At 34.2% G+C, this 24,953-nt stretch overlaps 1 protein-coding gene across 1 annotated transcript in view; it reads right to left on the bottom strand.

The window, feature by feature from the left end:
- Positions 1–14,721: 14,721 nt before the first annotated feature.
- LOC150107256 (heme A synthase COX15) overlaps positions 14,722–24,953 on the bottom strand; it is a 159,849-nt gene continuing 149,617 nt past the window's right edge. The window contains exon 10 of the mRNA XM_090391761.1: positions 14,722–17,782. Coding sequence (XP_090247887.1) covers positions 17,642–17,782 — 141 coding nt within the window. The 3' untranslated portion in view covers positions 14,722–17,641. The remainder of the gene's footprint in view (positions 17,783–24,953) is intronic.

The raw sequence follows: 24,953 nt of genomic DNA, 5'->3' as shown, positions 1-24,953 counted from the left end.
TTGGAGAGGGTATAGAAAAAGATAACCAAAATTATGTCAGGACTGTACAAATGTTGATTATGAGGACAGACAGAGCATATAGACAATGCAGAGTTTGGTGGATAGAAGGCAAGGGGGGGGGATATGATCAAGACATTTAAGCTGTTCAAGGGTTATCATCATATTAACACTGAGCAGATTTTTCATATAGTAGAATGAGGGAAAGGAACAAGGACAAGAGGATATCACTAGAAGTTGAAAAGGAGGTGGTGAGTAAAAGAGTTAGAAGTAAGTTTTTTTGCATGGAGAATGGTAGGAGCATGGAATGCATTGCCTGAGAGGATGGCGAGTGTGCAAACTGTGAATGATTTTAAGGAGTGATATGATAGATTTTGTGTTCACTAGTGTTGACCTCTCTCAATGAGTCTCATGACTCCATGAGATCAGAAAAATAATAATACCTTCCTTATCTCTCCTGAAGACAATTTTTTCTTCTTCCTTTTTCTCCTCTTTTGCCTTGTGGTGTTGAGGGTTTTCTATTCATTTAACCACAACAGTACACAAGGATAAGGTAGTTAGCCCTATGCCTCCCTGGTGTATTCTATGTCTGTAGAGGCATTGAGTTCTCGAGGCCAGTTTGCCTGCTTGTGGGATGAAAAACCCTGCAGTCCACACCCCAGACTGGCTAACTTGACTATGTCTAAGAAAGATCCTAAGCTCCTCACGTCAGTGATAGGAATCAAACCCAGGACACTCCTTTCCCAGGCATCTGGTTGCGGAGTGCACAGCCACTCGGCTAACCGCACAGACTCTAAAGACAAATATCCTCCTCCTCTTTCTTATCCTGGAGTTTACAGAATCACCTGCTCTTCCAGCTGATGTTATCATGGACAAACTGATCATTCTGCACAAATTCATCCTGAAGAACATCAAGAATATATTTCACTTAAAGAACCCAATAATTCTGATTTAACAAACCATGCATTATCTACAAAACAAGATTTAGCGGAACAAAATAAAAGTGTTACATAAAAGAAATGGAGGAAGCTGTGAAGCACACATTCATAATCCAAACCTTAACAGAAATGATTACCTGAAACTTTTGCAGTTTTTGGAAGTTATACTAATACTAACCATGTATTCTGTAAATTGCAATTAATTAATTGTTTATATTTAAAAATATTTTATTAACTAATTTATTTTATTGCAATTGTTTCTGGATATCTATTATTGCAGATGGCACTATTCTCCTGCAGCCAATAGTGCATATAATATCATAATGCTCTCAACTAAATCGACATTCTCTGTTTTTTTTGTGATTGTTTTCCTATAGATGTATTGAAAATGGCTATGAAACATAGCCAAAAATTCCATGAATAAATTCCATTATTAATTATTATAATGAATTCTTCCACCTACATCTAGATTTTTAGATCAATAATAATACCAAATTCTTAGAATAAACAAAAATGAAAAGAGTAACTTAGCTTTTATTTCCACCTACATTGAATTATGAGCCAGTTTATAACATAATCTTGTCCTTTAGAACCATCTCCACTCTACCTACCACTTCAGTGTCTAGCCTCCAGCCCTCCTCCACCCAAACTCTGCCATGAATATAAAATCAGCTAAAAAACGAATCAATCCCTCCACCAGAAACATGCGAAAAAAACAGACACTACTAAACGAAAGTGTCTCTCAGTTTAAGAAAAGTGGAAATTATTCAAAAGTTTACATGGTGGCAAGAAAAATGTTCAAAGTGTGTAAAAAAAGCTTACTATGTCCTCTTCAACGGTATCAATGCTGCAGAAAAATAAAGATTTTACATATCAACATGCAAAAAGAACATAATTTAATATTACAGACAAATAAATTGTGTTTAATATTAACAAAAAAAAAAAAAAAATTAGAAAGTGCAAGCTTACAAATGTCAATAAAGCATTGTTTCAATGGTTCATAACACAAAGTGCTGGATTCTTAATAGACAATCCAATCTTGAAGGCTCAAGCAGAGTTTAAATTTTCTAAAAAATTTGGATGCAGCGATTTTGTATGTAACAATGGCTGGCTGGCTAACTGAAATCATATTTATTATTAATTAGAAATGTTTTTAATTATGGAGAAATAAACTGTGTTTAGCATCAAGTGTACAGTTTTAATATTACAGACAAATAAACTGTTCAATATTGAATTAAAGAATATTCATACATATAATATCTAAATATGTAATTATTTTATTTTATTTTTCTCTCTAATAGTTCTTTTGCTTTTTTGAATCTATTTTTTTATTGAGTTATTGAGATTTAAAAAAAACCGGAGGTAGATTTGACTCATCACTGATATGGTGAGTAATGGTTGTAACGAGGAACTTTTGTTGGTTCCCTAGTGCCCATTATAACCAAGTTTGACTGTGTGTGTGTGTGTGTATATATATATATATATATATATAAAATCAACATTTAAAAAAAAAAAAAATTAAAAATCAAATTCAAGAAAACTGATATCTAAATTAATAATTTCTTGAATCTATACTTAAGCTTATTGTCATTACACCAATTAGAAAATTATTATTATACCTCTCCTTGAACTCTAACAGAAAACGCACTCACAACTGACTACGGCAACCCATTCCACTCATTCACCACTCTCCAAGCAAACAATCTAGTCCTCACACCCCTACTGACCACACCTTTATTCAACTTCCAGGGATGACCCCCTTGTTCTGGTCCCTCTAGCCAAATGCTGAAATATTTCCCTTGCATCTATCCTATAAAATCCTTTAAACAACTTAAATGTTTCTATCATATCCCCTCTTTTTCCTATCAATCAACTTCTACAATCCACACACCTTCAATCTATTATCATAGTGCACATTCCAAAGGCCACTCATCATCTTGATCACTCACCTCTGAATCCTCTCCACATCCCCAAGAAACCCAGGGGACCAGACTTGAGTACAGTAATCCAGATGTGGGTATATATCAAGGCCTTAAAAAGAGGAATTACAACTTCCTTATCTCTATCTGTTAATGTGTTCTTCACTAGCCAAGTAATCTTATGTGCTACCTTAGCAAAATGAACCAACAACTCTTATCAAGTAAAAGATGAACATTATATGGTGTTGTTAAACAGTTCAAATGTGAAAATTTAACTATGCTGCACTATTTGTTCCCTTTTTTAAAAATCTACTGAATTGAAAGTCTTGCTCTTTTAATTCTCTGAGTTTATTTCTTATCTTTCACTCTTAAGTATAACCTCAATAAAGCTATTTACAAAAAAATAGTTATTTACTTCGTATCCAAACACAAGTGGTACAGTAGTAAGTAATTGGTACAGCATTATTTACAACAAATTAGGATACATTACAGATGAGAACAGCTTAAATTTAGTAGGTAAATTATACAGGGAATAATAAGTAAAATATAAAGGAAAAGGAAATTATACATAAGTTATATACCATAAAGATGGTCGGTTGTTCCTCCAGAATTTTGCGCAATCAACTGCTCTTTCTGGGCAGGATATAAGATCCTCTTGTGTGCAAGGTGATTGAAGAAGGGGGGGGGGGCAAGAAAGAAGGTGTTCCATGAACTGGGTTGTTCCACACTCACAATTACCTGGTACAGTGAGGTAGCCCCATTTGATGTGGTTTTGTTTGCAGCATCCTGTCATTTGTAGTCTGTTGAGACTTTTCCAAGTATTCCAGTCCAAGTGGGCACTACGTGGAAGATGTTCAGCTGTTGGAATACCAGTATTATTCTCAGAGTACAGTGCAAATCATTGTTGAAGTCTTGTCTCTGGAGGGTTTTTAGGTGGTTCACCGGTTGCCAGGAAGCTATGTCGGGATCTTAGTCTTTGGGACACTGTAGCTGGCCAAATACTGGATGGCTCTCATCATTCGTTCTGCTTCTTTCGTCAGCTGAGAATGCAAATCTTTGAATTGAAGGGGGGGGGGGGTGGATACAATACCAGCCAAAAGTATACAGGTCTCTTAGTGGTGTTGGTTTCAGGCATCCTGTAATTAAGTGGCAGCTTTCATTCAATGCTGGGTCAAGTTTTTCAGAAAAAAAAAGTACAGTGAAATGGTAGCATAAATAGCTCACTCAGCTCTCCAATTCAGATTTCTGAATAGGAGAGCTGAGTGAGTTTGACAGTTTACTCTACTGGTGAAACTACCTTGGGGGTGGCTAAGATTCTGAATCCACTGAGGAATGGCCAACAGAGACATGTAATTCAAAGGACACAAAGCAAGAATTATAAAGAACAATTCAGAGTATAGAAAAATTACTATTATGATAAGGTGGATCCATGAATAAAGGGTGAATGTATACCACTGTACAAGGCCTTGATCAGATCATACCTACACTTTGTGTGCAAATCTGATTACCATCGAATTTCCATTATGAGGAGGAATGTAAGTTATGGGAAGAGGTTGATGAAATGTAATTTGCAAAATTTATTGGACAGGCAGGAATAAAATGTGATAATAGGGACTAATATGAAAGAAATTTAACTATATTAATATGGAGGTGATTATACAGTATCTTAAGTTATAAGCAGGTATTCCACAAAGAAAACCAAGTTTATTAAAAATATGAAATCCAAATATTTTGGATAGAAATTAACTTTCCATCACCAGTGATATAATATGAAATAATTCAGAGTATAGAACATAAAACACAGTTTCACTTCAGAACAAGTGCCATGAGCTAAAAAGATAATATCCAATTAGTTTATGCACGATACTAACATTATTAATTCTTTTTAAATGTTATTACCTTATTAAGAAGCAAAATTCCCCAGACTCTTGGCAGGGAAAAGTGATCATTATGATTTAAATTCAGATGTAATAATGCCTTGAAGCTCTTTAAATAAATATTCATATTTAAAATGGCTGCTGTAAACCAAAGCATCCTGTGTTCTTTCTCAACACCATGCTGAGTGATACTGAACTTTTGAGATGTATAGTTAATTACTGCTGAAATTCATGCTCTACAACAGTGGTTAACCTTTTCGAAGTTGCGGAACACTTTTGATTATAAGAAAAATTTGGGGAACACCAAAAAGCATTAGGGTCATAAAACTAACAAAAATATGCATGGACTTGCCTTTTATAAAAATGGAACCTATTTTAATGTGATACTTGAGCTTGTTGGCTTTTACAGATTTCAGCAATATCAGGTCTAATATGTGATATAGCTGCCCTCATCATTATATTAGTAAGTCTTTCACGCTTTTTAGTTTTTATATTGGTTAATATTGAGAAACCGAGCTCGCACAAATATGATGTTGAAAACAGTAATACTCACCTCTTTGCCCTTGTGGAGAGAGCTGGGTATTCGGCTTTGACAAAAATCCAAAATTTCTGAAGAGTTATTTCAGTGAATTTCATTTTTAGAGTACGATCCATTGACAAGGTAACTAATTGTTCTTCTTCTTGTAATGACAATCCTCAATGTATTAACTATGCCAAATAGATTTTGTATCCATTCATAATGTGTATTTAAGGAAGGAAAGCAAGTTGAAAATCTTTTCTTCCAATATTGTTAAATGTTCTATTATAACAGAAATAATCCCCTTGATATTTTTATTATGGAGCGAAAGAAACATATCTACTGTATTTTTATGATATGTGGTTTTTCCAAAAAGATACTTTTTTCTGAAAAGCTGACAATTTATCAGTGGATATCAAAATATTTTAATTTTTCTCTTGGATATGTATATTAACGCTATTTAAATAATTAAAAAAATATCGGCTAAATATGCCATTTTAGCAACACCACATATCATTTTGAAGACATTTTACAAAAGCATCTGCACCCTCATTTTGAAAAAGGCCAATAATTCATTCTTAAGTTCTAAAATTTGGAATGGCACTTTACCCCTGGATAACCATCTTATTTCAGTGTGCAAAAGCAAAGATTCGTACTTGGCTTCTATAGATATGCAAAGTTTTTTAAAAAGGCGTGCTTTTAAAGATCTTGACTTGATGTAATCATCATATTTACAACTTGGTCTAGTACAGGTTTTAATTTTGCCAGTAATGTTTTTGAAAGATGTCATGTGATATCTTTCACTGGCGGAACATTTGTGACCAGTTCGTGGAACACAAGTATTCCAGGGAACACCGGTTAAGAACCACTGCTCTACAATCTCAGATGTAACACTTTCAGCTTTACTTTGGGGAAAAAGAAAAACTGAAGGTGTTACTACATGGATGATATTTTTGCAATTTGTCATCTGAAAAGTGCATTGTTCTTAGAATAAATTAACAATTTTTACGCTCAGATCAAGTTTACAACAAAAGAAGAAAATTCTGGTAGTTAAGCTTTCTTAGGCATTATGCTCACTCATACTCGCCTCCTACAACTTAATTAGTTTCTGCTTCATCTTTTTAACAATTCAGTGCTCGTAAGTCTATCCATGCAGCTGAATGAGTTTCAGTCCTGAAAGATCCATCCTACTCTTGCTCCACCGCTAAATGCAAGATTCCTGTTCCTCATGTTTCTGGAATATTTGACACTATTGCTAGAATTCTGAAGAAACAAACATATGATTATTTTCTATAAACAAACTTTCCAATTTCCTTTCTTGTAGTGTTACATGATGATCAGCATTCATTTTAGACAAATTATGGAGACTACAACCGTGTTAGAAATAATTACTTTGATTTCCTGACATTTCAACCTTCATATTAAGGTCATCATCTGGAGTGTACACACACACACACACACACACATAGAGAGAGAAGCTATATTACATTTCAAACAGTATACCAGAGACAATTATTTGATCGGCAGTTATTCTACTGGCCTGTTCTGGCCAAGGAAAATGGAAAGGAAACTTTCCAATTTCTTACCCCCTCATCAAAAGAGAAATTCTCACTGTTATTTGAAATGGATATTTACCAAGTCCCATGCAGGCTTCATCTGTCATTTTGAGACAAACTGGCCACTCAATATATAGCAGACTTAAAGAAAACTAAGAGTGTGGTTAGCAGTGGTGTTAGAGCTGGGTTCTTTACTTTTAGAGTGGTAAATGAGTGGAATAAGCTGCCAGAGTCTGTTGTGGGTGCTATGACAGTGAGCGAGTTCAAGGCAAGGTATGATAGATGCTGTGGGAATGTCGTATGGTTGTGTGGACATGATGTTTAGGGCCTCCCTCGATGAGTCTGGGGACTCCCTGGAGTAGCCCGAAAATAATAATAATAATAATAATAATAATAATAATATATCTTTTACTCTGATAATAAATTATCTGAATGAAGACAAATCTGAGCCTCCATAGCTCAGTCGGTATAGACAAAGAAGCCCTTTGGTTGGAAAGACCTGGATTCGATTACTGTCCGTGATGAGAGGAATCTTTATCTGGTCTCTTTCGACTAAAGGTGAGTTAGCCAGTCTCATATGGAGGTAGAGGGGTTTTTTTTTTTCACCCAGAAACTCAGGTTTTTCATCTCTCGGAATGGGCAAACTGGCCCATACACACATGGATCTACAGTCAAAAAAGACATATTTAATCCCTCATTAGGAGGGCTCGACCAGTCCTAAGGGACGGTTGAGGAATGGGGGGGGAGATCCCCATATGAATAAATAAAAAACTGCAAATTTCACAAGTAGAATCTTACTTAGCACAGTTTTTAAAACATAATCCTTTTGTCTGATGTATGATTGATTCCAGATGTCATTTTATATATATATATATATATATATATATATATATATATATATGTGAACATTATTTATAGATGACCTCAAAACATTATTGAATTATTGCTGTATCATTCCCAATTAAAACCATGCTGATTACCTTTCCTTATCAAAAGTCTAGAAGATTTATAAGTAATATAATCTCCTTAAATATAATATTAATATGTAAATCAAAATAAAGCATAAATTTAATGAGATTGTTGGGCTTGTCAAAGTATAACAATATTTGATTTGACTGAAGATAGAACTCAAATGTGGTTCTGAATCAAGTTTGTTTCAATATTCCAGCTTCACTGAGGTGTAAGTAAAAAAACTATCTTATGTATATAGGTAGCTGAAAATGGCAGATGATTTTCACATTTTTTTTTGCTAAGTGATGGGATGTTCTGTTTTTAATCCATGCCAAAAATTTATAATAAGATTTCAGTCTTGAATAAGTTTTGAAGTCCAAATGATACTGATATCTCAAAATGCTTTTCTTTTTTTTGTTAGTTTCAGGCCATTATTTTCACAAATGACTCATCTAATGGATTACAAATAAATTTCAGATTTGTTTGATATTTGTGGAGAGTACTCCCTAATGCAACCTGTAGTTACTTAAGATGCTCTTTAATATATATATATATATATTTGTGGAGAGTACTCCCTAATGCAACCTGTAGTTACTTAAGATGCTCTTTAATATATATATATATATATATATTTTTTTTTTTTTAACAATCTGGGCCAGTCTATTTTCATTTTCAATTAAAAAAAAAAACGTCTAAAATGCTAAAACACTTGGTACAGTTCTCGATAATGATGTCCCAATAAGTTCAATTATCCTTGAAAAAAATATCTGACAAATAAGCTAACTCTGAGGCTAGGGAATAATGGTAATAATCAGGATTCAGTTAGTAAGGAAAACAAAAGTGCAAAATCAGGCAAAAAAAAAAAAAAAGTTTTTTTTAGACATATGGCAAGTAGAAGGAAGAATAATCATGATAAAATTATGTTAATGAATGAAAGTGGTAGAATGGTATCTGCTGCAGAAGACATTGTTGAGGTATTCAGTGATCAATTTATAAAGGTGTTTCATCCTGATCAGGATGATGGAATCATGAGGAACTTAAGTGTAGAGGACATAGGAAGAGATGGTTTAATTGTGAGTGAGCAGGAGGTATTTGAGGAAATAAACTTGATGTCAATAAGGTGATAGAATTTGATGACATATCACCACACATCTTAAGGGAATGTTCCAGGGAATTGGCAGTAGCATTGGTATGCCTGTTTAATAAGTCTTGCAACAGCACAGGTTCCAAGGGAGTGGAAGGAGGGTAAAACTGTTCCACTGCATAAAGGTGGTGATAAGGCTGTAGCTTCTGTATATCTGGAGTTGTGGTGAAGGTACTAGAGAGATTGGTGAGAAGTAGGATACAGAAATGGGTTGATAACAGCAGCATTCTCTGTGGTTATCAGCATGGGTTTGTTCAAGGGAGATCATGTTTTACTAACTTACTTATGTACTATAAGAAGGTGACAAATACCTTTGATAGGGGAAATTCATATAGCTCTTCACATTGATTTAACTATGAGACAGCATACAGTGTCATACTTAAAGCAGAGTTTTTGATGATATAGTCAAGGTAGGGTACTTTCAACTTTGTTTTGGAAAGCTCACCTGGACAGAGTTTTTAATAAATACAGGAAGGTTTCCTCTGACATCTAGGTTATAGATGTCTTTTAATATGCTATATATCTAGTCTGTCATATTACAATTGTACATGCAATTCATATTATTTTATTTTATTATATATATAAATATTTATATACATGTGTGTGGGTGTACAGTGGTATAGTTAGATTTTGCAAAAACTTTTGATAGACTGCCACACAACAAACTGTTACATAAATAATTGAAACAAATGGGATTGGATAACAGACTTCTGAGTTGGATCAGTGACTTGCTTTTAGATAAGCATCAGAAAGTTGTACATGGGGTGCAGTATCCTGAAAGAGGAAGGTCATTAATAGGGGGGGGGTCAGTTTTGGGACCGTTGTTGTTGTTCAATTTGTATGTTAATGATAATGGGATGGGATGGGTTTAACTAGTGATATGCAGCTGTTTTTGCAGATGATGCAAAATTGGGGAGAGAAATGCAGAGTCAAGCAGATGTTATGACTTTACAGGAGGACTTGAATAGATTGCATGAATGGGCAGGTAAGTGGAACTGTCAGTTCAGTGTTGCATAGTGTAAGGTTTTGAAATTTGGTAAGCAATGATGGGATTTAAAGGAAGTAGAGGAAATGAGAGATCTAGGAGTGATGGTGGACAAGAACCTGAAATTCAATGGCCACATTGCGCAAGTTGTGAAGACATCGCATTTGATAGTGGCAATGATGCAGAGGACCCTGAGGTCTTGTTCAGCCATCATATGGATTATTGTGCATAGATTTGGTCACCAGGTTTTCATGGTAATGAGAATATGTTGGAAAGGGTCCAGAGACATTCACAAAGATGGTTAGTGTCTTTGGAATGTGGAGTACGGACAGATTGAGAGAATGTAAGTTGCAAAGCCTCGTGAATAGGAGGAAAGTATATTTTATGCTTTGCAATTAGATGAGACCATTGATATTCTACAACACAAAGACCAATCTTTTTTCCTTTAAAATAAGAATTAACTGAATTAAAAATGTCCTCAAGTTGTATGCTCTGTTAAAAGATAACAAAACAGCATATTTTTTTCCCCCATTTTACCATCATTCAAGTAACATGCAAATTGTTAGATTAGAAATATCAATGGTCTCATCTAATTGCAAAGCATAAAATATACTTTCTTACCCTTTCTATGATAACAGATTCAACATATCAGATATTTGGCAAGATACCATGTTAACAGAAAACAATATCACATGCTGTTTCTTCACTAAACTGTTACAACATGCACTTGATCTCACATGGTGAAGTAAAATTTTCTGCAATATGGGCTTTCCCAGCTTATTTCATAGTTGACTAAGTATGATGCTTCAGCTGCTTTTTTTTCAAGTGTCCTGATTTCTGAGCATTATTTACAAATCAGTACAATGTTAGATGTTTTGAGTTGCAGAACTCAAAACATCTACTGCAATCACTCGATGAGTGTGCCTCCACCTAGTGCGTAATTTTTTTCTATACCCAAATTCGATTAGTGCACCTATATACATCTGAAAAATAAATGCTACAGATTTTAAAAATTTTCTATCTGTAATTTTTTATGGCCAACTATTTTAAAAAAGCACTCACCAGGATGAAATAATTTAGTTACTGATCTAAAACATTTTACAAAGTTATTTTTTTAATGGCATACTACACTATTTCCATGTACACTATGTTCCAAATTTATTGCCAAAATTTATGTCGTCTGCTAATTACATAGCATTTTGATGATCATATCTCATGCCTCCTTTGCAATTGTTTTCCTTACTCTTTTATTTTAAAGTATTTTCCCAACCTTAAATCACGAGTAAAAGAATTAGTGAACAAAAAAGTGAAAGTGAGAAAATTATTCAAAAAGTAATCTCACTGGAAGAAAAACTTGAAATAATAAAGAAAAATGAACAAGGTGAGTCCAGAACAAAGATAGGACAAGAACACAAAAATGGGTGAATCAACTATAAGAGCAATTTTAATCAAAGCTGCTGAATACAAAGAGAAAGGTAAGGTTGCTTCTAGTTCATCATGCATGCACTTGAAATCAAGTATCATAATGATCAAAATTAGAGAAACTTCTTTGTACATGGATAGAAGATTGTAACCAAAATGTATCCCACTAAGCACCGACCTTATTAAATCAAAAGCATTAAGTCTCTTTGCAACCTTGAAAGAAAGGGCTATCAATGATGGAAAAGAAGAAGAATTCCGCACATACTGCTGGGTGGTTTGAGCGTTTCAAAAAGAGAAATAGCCTACATAATGTTCTAATCACAGGCAAAGCTGCAAGTGCAAATAAGGAGGTTGTCGCAAATTATCCAGGGATTTTGAAGAAAATTATGGAAGAAGGGGACTATTGTGACCAACAAATATTTACTGTCGATTAAACCGGTCTTTTTTTTGGAAGCGAATGCCTTCCAAGACTTTTCTGGCCAAATCAGAGAAATCTCAGCCTGATTATAAAGTCGCAAAGTTGAATGAAATTACTGCTAGCAATATGCGAGCCGTTTTGAAGCACATTTCTTCCACATTGTGATTTTAGAGGGTTTTCAAATGAATCTAAGTTAATTAAATCTCATTCTGAGAAATTGAGCGATTCTGACCTGCTAAATTTAGATACACAGTGGGAAGATCCTGAAGAATATGAAGAAAATTTAATCACTGACAAGTCCAAAGAGATTTCATAAACAATTTGAAAATATTTTTTGCCCAATTGAAGTTTTTAAGCAGCAATGCTTAGAGGCTGACCCTGATGAAGAGAGAAGCAGTAAAATTTGCAGAAGTAGTAAAGAGACAATAGGATAATACCATTAGTTGTATGAAAAAAAGAAACAGAATGTCTGCTAAACTATGTTAGCTCAATTCTTTGTTATGAAGTAGAATAATAAATTTATATTCTGAATATGTTTTACTGTTTTTCAGCTTCATGGTTTCCTTTAACTAGGCCCTGAGATATACCCTAATTCTTTTATAAAAAAAAATTAAGGGTCAAAAAAGAAATTTGAGGAATGAATTACACTTTTTCCCATATTATATTCGATTAATGTGCCTGTTTTAAAGAATGCATTAGGTGCATTAATCGAGTGATTGCTGTATTTTTTAAAAAAATCAACTGACTTTTCTGCATAATTTTTTGTATCTGCTTCTAAATGACAAAACAGGAGAGAAAACTTTCAAACTACTAATGATAAGCACTTCTCTGCAAATGATACATTGCAGGCATAGATATTTCTAATCTCCAAGAAATGACAAACTAAATTTAACATGATCTACACTATATTTCATCTTTTTAATCCTTTCTTTCATGCTTACATGGTGATGATCAGAATACATTATCAAAAATTATGGAGACAACTACAGTGTTAGAGCAAAACTTTAGTTTAATATAAACCAAAATGAATATTCGACATTCATATCAATGTCATCATCTGGAGCATACACATATATACAAAGAAACAAGCTGCACTACAATTTACATGATTTGCTAAAGTTACTGACCAACCATTACAACAATTATTGGCCTGACCTCTGGTGAGGGAAAAAAAAACCCTTTACTACATCTAAGCTAGAGCCTGCATAAAAAAGGTAATAAAGAAGACATCAGTAATTACAGACCCATCTTTCTATTAGCACACACATAAAATATTCGCTAGAGTCATCCTAAATAGAATACAAACCTCCATCAATAAAAATAGCTGCAAAGAACAGGCCAGTTTCAAAAAAGGCTTTTCAAACAATAGATCACATTCAAACTATCACTCAGCTAATAGAAAGATGCAGAGAATACCAGATTCCACTTTGTCTTCTTTTTATAGATTTTAAAAAGGCATTTGACACTGTTGAACATAACGCACTATTCCAAGATTTAATAGAGCAAGGTGCAGAAAATGCATACATCCAACTCATAAAAGATATCTACAAAAAAGGCACAACAAATATCACCCTTTCAATCACCCAATTAAAATGAACTTAAGTAGAGGAGTACATCAGGGTGATGTTTCACCTAATCTCTTCACATCTACTCTGGACAGCATTATTCGAAAAACTGACATGAAAGGTGGAATAAACATTGATGGTGAAATGTTAAATATCCTACTATTTGCTGATGATGTGGTATTAATATCTCACTCACCCAAACTCTTAGAATCAATGCTGAATAACATAAACCAAAACTGTCAAAAATTGGATTGGAAATACATCCGAACAAAACAAGATGGATGAAAAACAAATACTGTAAAGATTATACAATTACTCTAGAATCCCACACCACTGAAAAAGTTGAAGATTACATCTACCTCGGCCAGTCCATAAAAATGAATAATGACATATCAAATGAAATAGCAAGGAGAAAAATGAGCTGCTTGGATAGCCTTCAATAAAATAAAATCAACAATTACCAACCAAAACATAGATATAGAAATAAGAGCCCCATCTTTTCAATAGTCACATCTTACCAGCATTAACTTATGGCAGTAAAACATGGAACACAAAAGAAGCACAAAGCTTAATAACAACTCAATGTGCAATATAAACAAATTAGACCACATAAGATGCACAAAAATCAGGAGGAAGGCTGGATTCACAGATGTAATAAAAGCAATCTACAATAGCAAAAGGAGATGGGCAGGACATCTCGCCAGAATGAAAGACAACAGATGGACAGTCAGAGTTACAAACTGGTATCCGAGAGATACCAAAAGGAAACCAGGAAGACCAACCTTAAGGTGGGGAGATCCAATGATTAAGAAAGTCGGAAGAAAATGGAGAAGAAAGGCCCAAGACAGGAACAGCTGGACTCTTTACGACCTGCAGTCATGGAGAAATCCTGACTTAAATCACAGGTCCATCAAGGTAATTAGGTTACAAAATTAAACTGGACTGGAGAGCAACATGTTTATATATTGTGACTGTTCATTTTTACTCGGTAGAAAATATAAATTAGTTTAAATGACTGATACCGAGAGATAAAGAGGTGACATGGTTTATTTAAAAAGATACTAGTTTACTAGTTTCATTGAATGGATCAACTTCTTCAGGTATCACAATCAAAGAAATATACAAAAAATGAGTCTGTTATTTTTTGTATATTTCTTTGATTGTGATGCCTGAAGAAGTTGAGCCATTCAACGAAACTAGTAAACTAGTAGTATCTTTTTAAATAAACCATGTCACCTCTTTATCTCTCGGTATCAGTCATTTAAACTAATTTATATATATATATATATATATATATATATATATATATATATATATAGAAAACTATGTGATTATACATATAAATTTCAACCAATTGGTATGGAAGTTTCCAATAAAAGCTGAAAATTGCTTCAAGTCCTAAAGTATGCTGGAAACTAAGTAGGCTGAATATGTGCCATCCAAATTCTTGGAATTTTTATGCCACCATTATTGTTAAGATTAGGGTGGTTAATCAGAATTTCATAGGCTTCTTTAAATTTTCTTTCATACCAGGTTTTTGTATGATGTAAAGAGCAGTTACTTTTCCAATCAATTTGGTGTAGGTGTTAAGAGCGTGATCTGAGAGGCCAGCTTCACCAAAATTGTTATATTTAATGTCTTTTGTGTTCTTTATTTTTATTTTTTTTTTTATTTTTTTTACATATAAGGATTGTAAGTCCAGTTTCACCAATATAAAGTATGTTTCAGGTGCAGTAGATGCAATAAACTCCAGAATGTGCCAATGGGAGGAGAGGATCCTTAGAGGAGTTGAATATATTTTTTAATTGTATAGGTGGTTTAAAAGATTATAATGTGGCATTAAGATTATAATGGTGTAGGATTCTATTGTTTTTCTGATAACCCTTTAATGTATGGGATGGCTATGGTTTTACTGTAATCTATATTCTTTTTTGATGAAGTTTTATGAAGATATGTGCCATCCAAATTCTTTAATAATAATATTTTTGTTGTAGTCATTATTATAAATGTGTTGCTAATAATCTTTAATTCTTGTTTAAGAGCTTGTTGATTAAAGCAAATTGTTATCACTCTGTTTTTAAGGGTGTTAATGACTCCAAATTTTGAAACGGGTGGTGATATGAGTTAGCATATATATATATATTGGCCAGTATGTATCGGTTTGTGGTAAACTGTGAAGGATAGACTGCCTGAGGGAAGACTTGTGACCAGTGTATCCAGGAACAGGAGCGAATTCTGATTTTCAATTTCAATAGTAAATTGTATATGTTCAGGTGGCTAAGGAATGTGTTTAAAGTTTGTCGACCGTGTAGCCAGCTAATGAAAACATCGTCAACGTATCTAAGCCATATTGCAGGTTTTAGAGTAAAGGAATCAAGAGCACTTTGCTCAAAAATTTTCATATAAAAGTTAGCAATTGGGGGGATAGGTGAGCCCATGGCCGTACCTTTTTTTTTTTAGTAAAATTTATTTTACCACACGAAGTAACCGGAATGTAGTACGTGGACAAAGAGGGCAGTAACGTCAAGCGGAAATTTGTTCTGTAAAAGAATTGTGTCATTGATTGGGACATTTGGGAAAAGGGTAGAAACGTCAAAACTGACTAATAAATCATCTTTGCCGAGTGTTATTTTTTAATTTTGCTTATAAAGTGTTGTGTGTTCATTATATAGGAGGGGTAATGACCTACCAACTCCTTGAGTGTTGATGCTAATTTTTTGGCTAGGTGATAATTAGGGCTGTCTATTCCTTCAACTATCGGCCGAAGTTGTGATTTTTTGCGATAATTAGGGCTGTCCATTCCTTCAACTATCGGCCAAAGTTGTGAATCTTTTGTTTGTGTACTTTAGGAACACCATATATTCTGGGAGAACAGGCGTAATGGGGTATAAATTTTTTAACAGTGTCTGACGGCCAAGAAGTGACTGACTTAAGTACTTTCTCAGTTTTTTTTTCCTTTATTCTGTTAGTGGGATTATAGTTTACAAGCTGATACGTGCTGCTATCAGAAACTAGTTGATTCATCTGATGGATGCAAGTTGATCTGTCAAGGACGACAGTGGCATTACCTTTGTCCGATTTTGTTATAATTATATCTTGATTAGCTTTTAACGAATTGATTGCCGCTAGTTCTGTTTTTATAAGATTGCTATATAAGGTTTTCTTTCGATTCAGAACATTGCTGGTTTCTAAACGAATTTTATCAGCTATATTAATAGGAAGAGACTTAATGCCTCTTTCTAGAAAGAGGCATGTGATGGGAATGATAATAAACTGATAATATTCAGGCTGAAATATGTGGCCTTAAATAAACAGTATTACTATTAGAGTATTTTCATTAACTTGTATTTCAATATTTTTTCCTATGTTTTTTTAAACCAACAATCTGTAATGATTTTTAAAGTTTAAAAATACTATGGATTGACATTAAAATCAAGTTCATACTATATAATGTTCAACTCTAACATTTACTGGAGTTTATCTAACGCAAGATTGAACGACACAACATGATAGTACACATCGACACGCACATGCCCCCTCCCCCCCATTTTGCTAACATTCTGTCATGCATGCTTGCTTTTTTCAGATGTGGTTGGGACACATGATCTGAACCATAACTAAATAAAAATTATGATCTGACCCATATAAATTCAACTTGTTTGTAGTTTACAAAAATATATCAGCGTAAGTTTAAGCAGATGCCATTACAGTTTTAGAGAAAATCTCTTAGAACACCTCTCAGGACCTCTTGGGTTCACACCACCAGTTGGGAATTATGCACTAACCTAACTAAATGAAAAATCATGAGCACATGTAGATTTACATAACAGGTTTTCCTACCTTTGGCAGTAATAACTGTTTCAACATCATGGAAGACTTGTGACATACAATGACACCACCACTAATGTATTCAGGATGCTATATGGGCAAAAATATGTGGAATATGGGGATAAAGAAAAAGTGGTTTTAAACATGTATCTCATATAAAACCGATAAATTCAATATTTTGAATTTTTTTTTTTTTTTTTTTTTTTTACAAATTTGACTTTTTCATTAATACAGACAAGTGTTTACTACTAGTGCTCTGCTATATCATGTTAGTATTTTAGGACAAAATTCATGCGCACTAATGATCAATTATCTAGCATATCAAATTGTAAGCAAGTTTTGGGTAATGAAATACTGTTACATATTTTATAGCAGCACATTAAACTAGCAAAAGGTATCAAAAAACTATTTTTTTGATCGGTAACTTTTTATTCTTTCATAAAATTTCCATTAAAAAAAACAGCAATAAAATATATTTCTTATATTTTATGCAGGCATAACAAAAGCATATCTCCCGGTAGTGGTTACTTTGGAACTATCCGAAGTAGTTTTAATTCATGGGTAAGCCAAATTGCAGTGGAGAGCAATGAAAGAGCTCCGGCCTGGTGACTAGCAGCTAAAGGTTTAGGAACATACAGCAACAGTGTAGCAATACCTAAACAAACCTAAAACCAAAATTCAGAATAAAACTTTTCATTAATCTTATTTAAATTTTAACAAACACTTCATAAAAATGTATTTTACAATTATGATATTTTGTTGAAGACAGCACAGTGCTTTTGTGCTGTTTTTCACAAAAAATATTAAACAGCAACTTTAATATGGATTGTTGAAAGTTTATTTTTCACCTGGTTAGACTATAATAAATTTAGTTTAATCCTTTATCTAAGTGTGAGCAAACAAAGTTTGTGCCTGAAAGTATCTTCAGGACTGGGGTAAGGTAGTACAACACCAGGCAACTCGTTGCAAAGGTGGAGCAAGATAACATCACTCCTATCTCAGTATCTCCCATAATGCAAAACACGTCTCCCTGCAGATATGCATAAAGGATTAAACTAAATTTAATATGGATTGCTTCAACAGTTACTACAATATGAATTGCTGAAAAAGCTTTATGCATTCTAGATCTTCAAGTGTAATTAAGCATATTAAAATAAAGCAACCCAATAAAGCAATCATTACAATTAACTTCTTGGTCTATGGAATCAGGTTAATGGCTAAGCTTAACACTTAAAACAGGATGTCCAATGAATATGTGATTATCCTATACACTTATAAGAGAGATTATGTATGAGTATATCAAAAATTTTTTATGACTCTCATCCACAAAAGGTTGTAAACCTATAATAAGAAATGTGTGTAGACTAAGTGTTTTTAATTTTTACTATAAAATTATATATATTTTTTCTTTATTTTTCCATAATCCAGAAACTTTGCTCTTGAGATCAAATATGCTACTTCAGACCTTCAATAAAGGTAGTGGTCTCATACTGGGTGCTGGAATTCATTTCCCACCTAAAGACAATCACAAATATTCATGCCCATGGCAGGATTTGAACATGTTGCACTCCAACCTGTTGGTTGGAGTGCAATAACACTAGCACTTGGCCAACCAGGTCAGTAAATTTACAAGAATGATATGCTGTTTGGCATTAACATATATCCTACTAAACTTTTTCATCTAGCATCTTTAGGGAGGAAAGGGGGGGGGGGAAGAGCTTGTTGTACAACATTAAACGCCATATTGTTTTAAAGGATTTTTCATGGTGATTTAAAAAATATACGTTGTGTGTATGCAGTACCTGTGGAAATGTCATTACACAGTTGAAGGCCAGATGAATAAAATAACAAACAAAGCATTGAAAACTCTATCTATAGGGTGCTCCCATTGAAGACTTTTTTTTGAGATTTTCCAATTTTAAGAGGCTATATTTTATTAACAATAAGAATAGATCTGAGAATAAATTATACTTGTTCTATCCAAGCATGAGGGGGGAAAAAGGGGGTATGCATGAAATATCTTCATGACTAAGATACTACATAGAGGCTTTGTATGGTGACTTCATACAAAATGCTATATATGTTAGTATGCTTCCCATGCATTGGGATGGTTCACTGTTCAAACTAGTTTTAATGTTCACTGAGGCCTTATAAATGGGCATTAAACCCTTGCATTTATAATGTAAGATTCGCTTCTCAATTTATATGTTTCTATCATATCTCTCATATCTGCAGCAAAAACTAAAATAATGGTAGTGAGTTCAGAAGAACAAAATAAAATAGATGAAACAGGAACTATTCAAGACAGAAGATGTAAGTTGGAAATACAAAGAGAAAATGCTATGGCAAAAGACGTATTACAGACAATGAGATCATTTATTATGATAAGATACACTATCTGATCAAAAATATCTGAACACTCCTTTGCAGTAATCGATATGGCTATTTCTTTTATACTAAGGAAGCACAGTCTTGCAATCTTAATAGACAAAACATTAACAGTAAAATGGGTCATACTGATTCAGTGACTTTTGACATGGCACTGTCATAGAATGCTACTTTTGCTACAACTCAGTTTGGGAAATTTTTTGCCTTGCTGAAGCTGCCCTGATCAACTGTAAATTATGTTATTATTATAAGTGGAAATGCATAACAGCAACAGCAGCACAACTGCAATCTAGAAAGCCACATAAAATCACAGCAAGCAAGATCACAAGTTCCAAAATGCCCCAGCAAGCAACACCAGCACCTTGACTATTCATCAGAAGCTAAAGAACATAGATTTCTAATGGCCATGCACAAGCAAGGGCAACAGCAAACACTGAGTGGAAAGTTCACTGCTACTGTACTCTGGAGCAGTGGAAATGCATTTTCTGCAGTGATGAATCATGCTTCATCATCTGCAGCCCAATAAACAACTATGGGTTGTTTGGTAGATGCCAGGAGAAAGCTGCCTGTCCAAATGTGTTGTGGCAACTGTGAAGTTTGGTGGAAGAGGCATCATGGTTTGGACCTCCCCCACCACACACACACACAGTCCCAGTAACATGGAATCTTGACAGGTGACTATAATGACATTATAGACAATTCTGTGTTTCCAACTTTATGGCAACAGTTCAGTTGCCATAAAGTTGGAAACATTTTGGAAAAAGGTGAAGACCTTTTTCCTGTATCAACACAACAATGCTCCCATCCACAAAGCGATATCTGTGCAGGAATGATTTCATGAAATGGGGGTTTGAACATGACTGGCATGCACAGAGCCCAGAACCTGATCTCAATCCCATCAAATACATGTGGGATGAATTGGAACACTGAATGTGAGACAGGCTTAATTGTCTGATATCAGTAACCAACCTCACTGATTCTTTTCTGGAAGAATGGATAAGGAATTATCACAGCAATATATCAAAATCTAGTGGAAAGCCTTTCTAGAAAACTGAAGGCAGCAAAGGGTGGACCAGTTCATCCCAACTCTTTCATATTAGAGTTGAGATGAGCAGGCATCCAGATATTTTTGATTAGATATGTGACAAAGATATATAAAAACGTTTGGAGTATATTCTTAAATGATTGTGAGACTTATGCTATAACAGCAAAACACTGAAAAGAACTGAAGCATCTGAAATGTACTGTCAGAGAGTATTACTAGGAGTAAATTGGCAAGAAAGGAACACCAACAAAGAATTCTTGTGTGAAATAAAGGAGCCAAGTACTGAAGACAATCATAGGAAGAAAAATGAAATTCCTCAAAAACTTATGGAAAAATAAATGAATTAGAAGGGAAGATACCAAGAAAAAGAAGAAGAGGATGGCACATACTTAGACGAGGTATTTGATTTAACCAGAAAAGGTTGTAAGCTATGCTACTAAAAGAAAGCTGGAAGAGGGAACTCTCCATAGTGACAGGAACTGTCCCTTTGAATGAAGATAATGATGATCATGCCTCCCATCGTTCTTCTATATCTTTAACTTTTTCAAACTTTGAACACTACATTCCTTTGGCTGAACACTACATTCATACACAAAATTGTTATCTTGGTGACCTGCTGCTGAATCTTTTCAAGTGTCCCATATTCCCAAGGAACCCAGGTGACCATATCTGAGCATAGTAGTGCTTTATAGTGGAAGAATTATTTCTTTATTCCTATAAGTTAGTATTATCTTTAAAATAGCAGTTAAATTATATGAATTGACCACATTATGATATGTAGCTTCTAAACTAACTCACTACCTATCATCACCACTAGGTCCCCAGCTTCAACCATTTGCAACTTTCCTTATTAATATGATACTCAACCTGCAAAAACTTTAGTCCAAACTGCATAATCTTTGCACAGTAACATTAAGCTGACATTCATTGACATTAACCATACATTCTGTTATTCATTCAAGTCAACCTGCAAGGATTCTGTATAAGATTAAATTGAACAGGAATGATCAAAACATAATTCTGTGACATTCTACATTGTCCTATCAGACAGCCATTCTCCAATCCATATCACAAACTTATTTTGCATACCCATCCCCTCTTTCAGTTTGTATAATAACCTATGTGGAATCCTGCCAAATACCTTGAAAAAATCCTCTTGTCCAACTTTGCTATCACATTTGTGGATATGAACATATTGCTAAAGCAAGACCTATCCTTAACAAAACAATGCTGTTACCCTCTAGAATCCACACCTGGATGTGATTTTTGATAAAACCATGAAATACTTTAATAATTACTCTATTGATACAGATTGGTCTATAACTGCCTGCTATCTCCACACTAGTATAATGGAATTATCTTGCCTTCCTTCCACTCATTGGGAATGTTCATGTATAAATTCAAGTTAAAAAATAAATCAGATTAGGGCATTGCTAATTCTCCCTTTGCACCCATTTTTATATCCTATCCAATCCCACTGCAATGTTTGCATCAAGTTCTTGCAGTATCTTTAATACTTCTACTTCATCCATTTCTATCTTTTCATATAAGACAGAAAACTTACAGAACTAATGGATCTGTGTGGAATATATACCTGCCAAAGTACAAAATAACTTAGTATTTGCTGTACATTCAACTTTCCTCTCATCTGAATTCACCAAGATTATCCTTGATGATTATTCTTGCTTTTACTTGTCACATAATGAAAACTCTGATGCCCTTCAGAATGTTCAGACTCCTTCAGTCTAATTTCAACTCTCCACGGCCGTTATTACTCTCCATGTCTAGTTTTTTTTTTTTAATATACCATTCAATGTGTTTTTGTCATTACATTTATCTTGATGGAATGATATGAGGGATTAGAAACATTTATTGAACAATACGAAACTTGCATTAGTTGAAATAGTTAACCGAAACAGTTTTTGCTCATAAAAACCTAATTCATAAAAGTTCAATGTGTGCACCGTTGCGCACATTGAACCACATAGAACCCAACATCTGATGATCAATCATTTCTAAAGCTCTGCATATGTTATCTATCCTTCAGATCAACCAAAGTTTTTGGTGAAGGTGGCACATAAAAGTTCAATGTGTGGACCACGTGTTGCACAGCACATGTCAATACAATACATAACTCCTTGCCACATAGAAACCAACATCTGACGATCAATCATTTCCAAAGCTATGCAATAATGCGATCTTTCAGATCAACTAAGTTTTGTGGCAAAGGTGGCACATAAACTTTGTCCTCTAAATACCGTCAGAGTGCAAAAATCTAGGGGAGTAAGGTCTGGTGACCATGCAAGCCATACTGTAGGAGACCCATTCAGCCTATCCATCTGCCAGGAAGTTGGATGTGCAGCAGTGCTCCATCTTGATGAAAGACAGTAGTGGATCTGTCATTCAAAAGTTGTGGCAACAGCCATATCTCCAACATGTCAGAGTACACAATTCCAGTTACATTTTTTTTTTCAACAAATATGAAAGGTCCATAAACTATCTTCTGTCAGGGCACAAAACACATTTATCTTTGGACTGTCTCTTGAATGTTCAACATCTGTATTTGGAGTTTCAGAACCTCATGCACAGATGTTGTGTTAGTTCACTTTTCCTGACAAATGAAAAGTGGCTTTGTCACCGAAACCCATTCTTCGAAAGAGAATGGGTCACCAGCCTAACTAAGGTCACCAAATCACCAGCCTAACTAAGAAGTGGGCCAGCTTATCATTTGGCATAATAGCCTGCAGTAAGTGTAAATTATATGGATGGAGAATTTGCAGAATTCTCCATGCTGTTTACTGTGGTAAGTTTTGCTCACAGCCACACTATCATGTTATCTTCATCGGACTTCAAAGAAACAACTGTCGAACACAATCAACTGTTTCATCACTCACATGCAGTTGGCCAGGACTCATCCCTTTACAGATACAGCCAGTGTTTTGGAATTTGTTGTACCACTTACGAATGAAATTCACAGCAGGAGGCTCATTTCCGTACTTTCTTCTAAATGCTCACTACACGGTAATAACAGACTTTGTGCTATGAAGCTCTAAAATGCAAAAAACATGTTCTGGTCCACTTGCTTCTCCATGCTGTTTTCTGTGGTAAGTTTTGCTCACAACCACATTGTCATGTTATCTTCATCGGACTTCAAAGAAACAACTGTCGAACACAATCAATTGTTTCATCACTCACATGCAGTTGGCCAGGACTCATCCCTTTACAGATAAAGCCAGTGTTTTGGAATTTGTTGTACCACTTACAAATGAAATTCACAGCAGGAGGCTCATTTCCGTACTTTCTTCTAAATGCTCACTACACGGTAATAACAGACTTTGTGCTATGAAGCTCTAAAATGCAAAAAACATGCTCTGGTCCACTTGCCATCTTGTCTTTTTCTACAATGGCCAAATGCTCTAGTGGTAGCTATCAAAACACATTCTTGTATGCGCATGGGTAATCTAAAACTGAGTTTCTTTTTCAATTCCTGCATGCTGCATTTTCCTATCGCAAATAGTTTCTTTGTAAGAATAGGCAGAAATTTCTCATGTCATTTTGACTCACCCCTGTGTGTGTGTATACACAACTATTATAAGTGAGTTAAATGGATGAACAAAAAAATTTAAAGCAAGAGTTATATATATATATATATATATATATATATATATATATATATATTCTACATATATATATATATATTCTACATATATATATATTCTACATATATATATATATATATATATATTCTACATATACTTTCTACATATATATATATATATATATATAACTCTTGCTTTAAATTTTTTTTTTGTTCATCCATTTAATTCACTTGCAATAATTTCTTCTCCTAAATCTGGAGATGCAGTCAATTATAGCTTTCTTCAGATGTCCCTGATCATCTCCCATGCATTGCTGATTCATCTATCATGGAGTTTGTCACACCATAGCATAGCTGTAAACTGTCTTCTCAGTTATTTATAATCAACCGTTTACAGTTGATTATAATATATAATCACATATAACAAAACTACTATATGATTTGTCACCACCCAAGTTAAAACTACATGATCACTTTCACCAATTTCAATTCCACCAATATAATCCTTTCACCACATCACTTGCAAACAGTTTTTCAGAAGTTATCACCAGATTTAACTTCTCTTGTAGAATGAGTTCCTTCCATCATGTGCCATTTAAGGAAGTTTTCCCTCAGTAAATCTATAAATTATCTTTCCCTCCACTTCCAAACTTTCTCCTTCCCTCGAGTCTATATTCCATAGTTGAAGTTAATCATAATCATAGTTCTTATATCTATAAGATTTTTTGCCTGTATTATCCATCCTATCACTGTCCTTACCAATCTCTAGTCTAGTTGGATTAGCATTACTTCCTCTGTAGGAATA

Source organism: Typopeltis vanoorti, chromosome 4 (assembly GCF_054136105.1).
Source record: "Typopeltis vanoorti isolate ZY-2024b chromosome 4, IOZ_Tvanoo_1.0, whole genome shotgun sequence".
Lineage (NCBI taxonomy): Eukaryota > Metazoa > Arthropoda > Arachnida > Uropygi > Thelyphonidae > Typopeltis > Typopeltis vanoorti.
The sequence above is the reverse complement of the archived record's forward strand: the minus strand, read 5'-3'. Positions and strand labels throughout refer to the sequence as shown.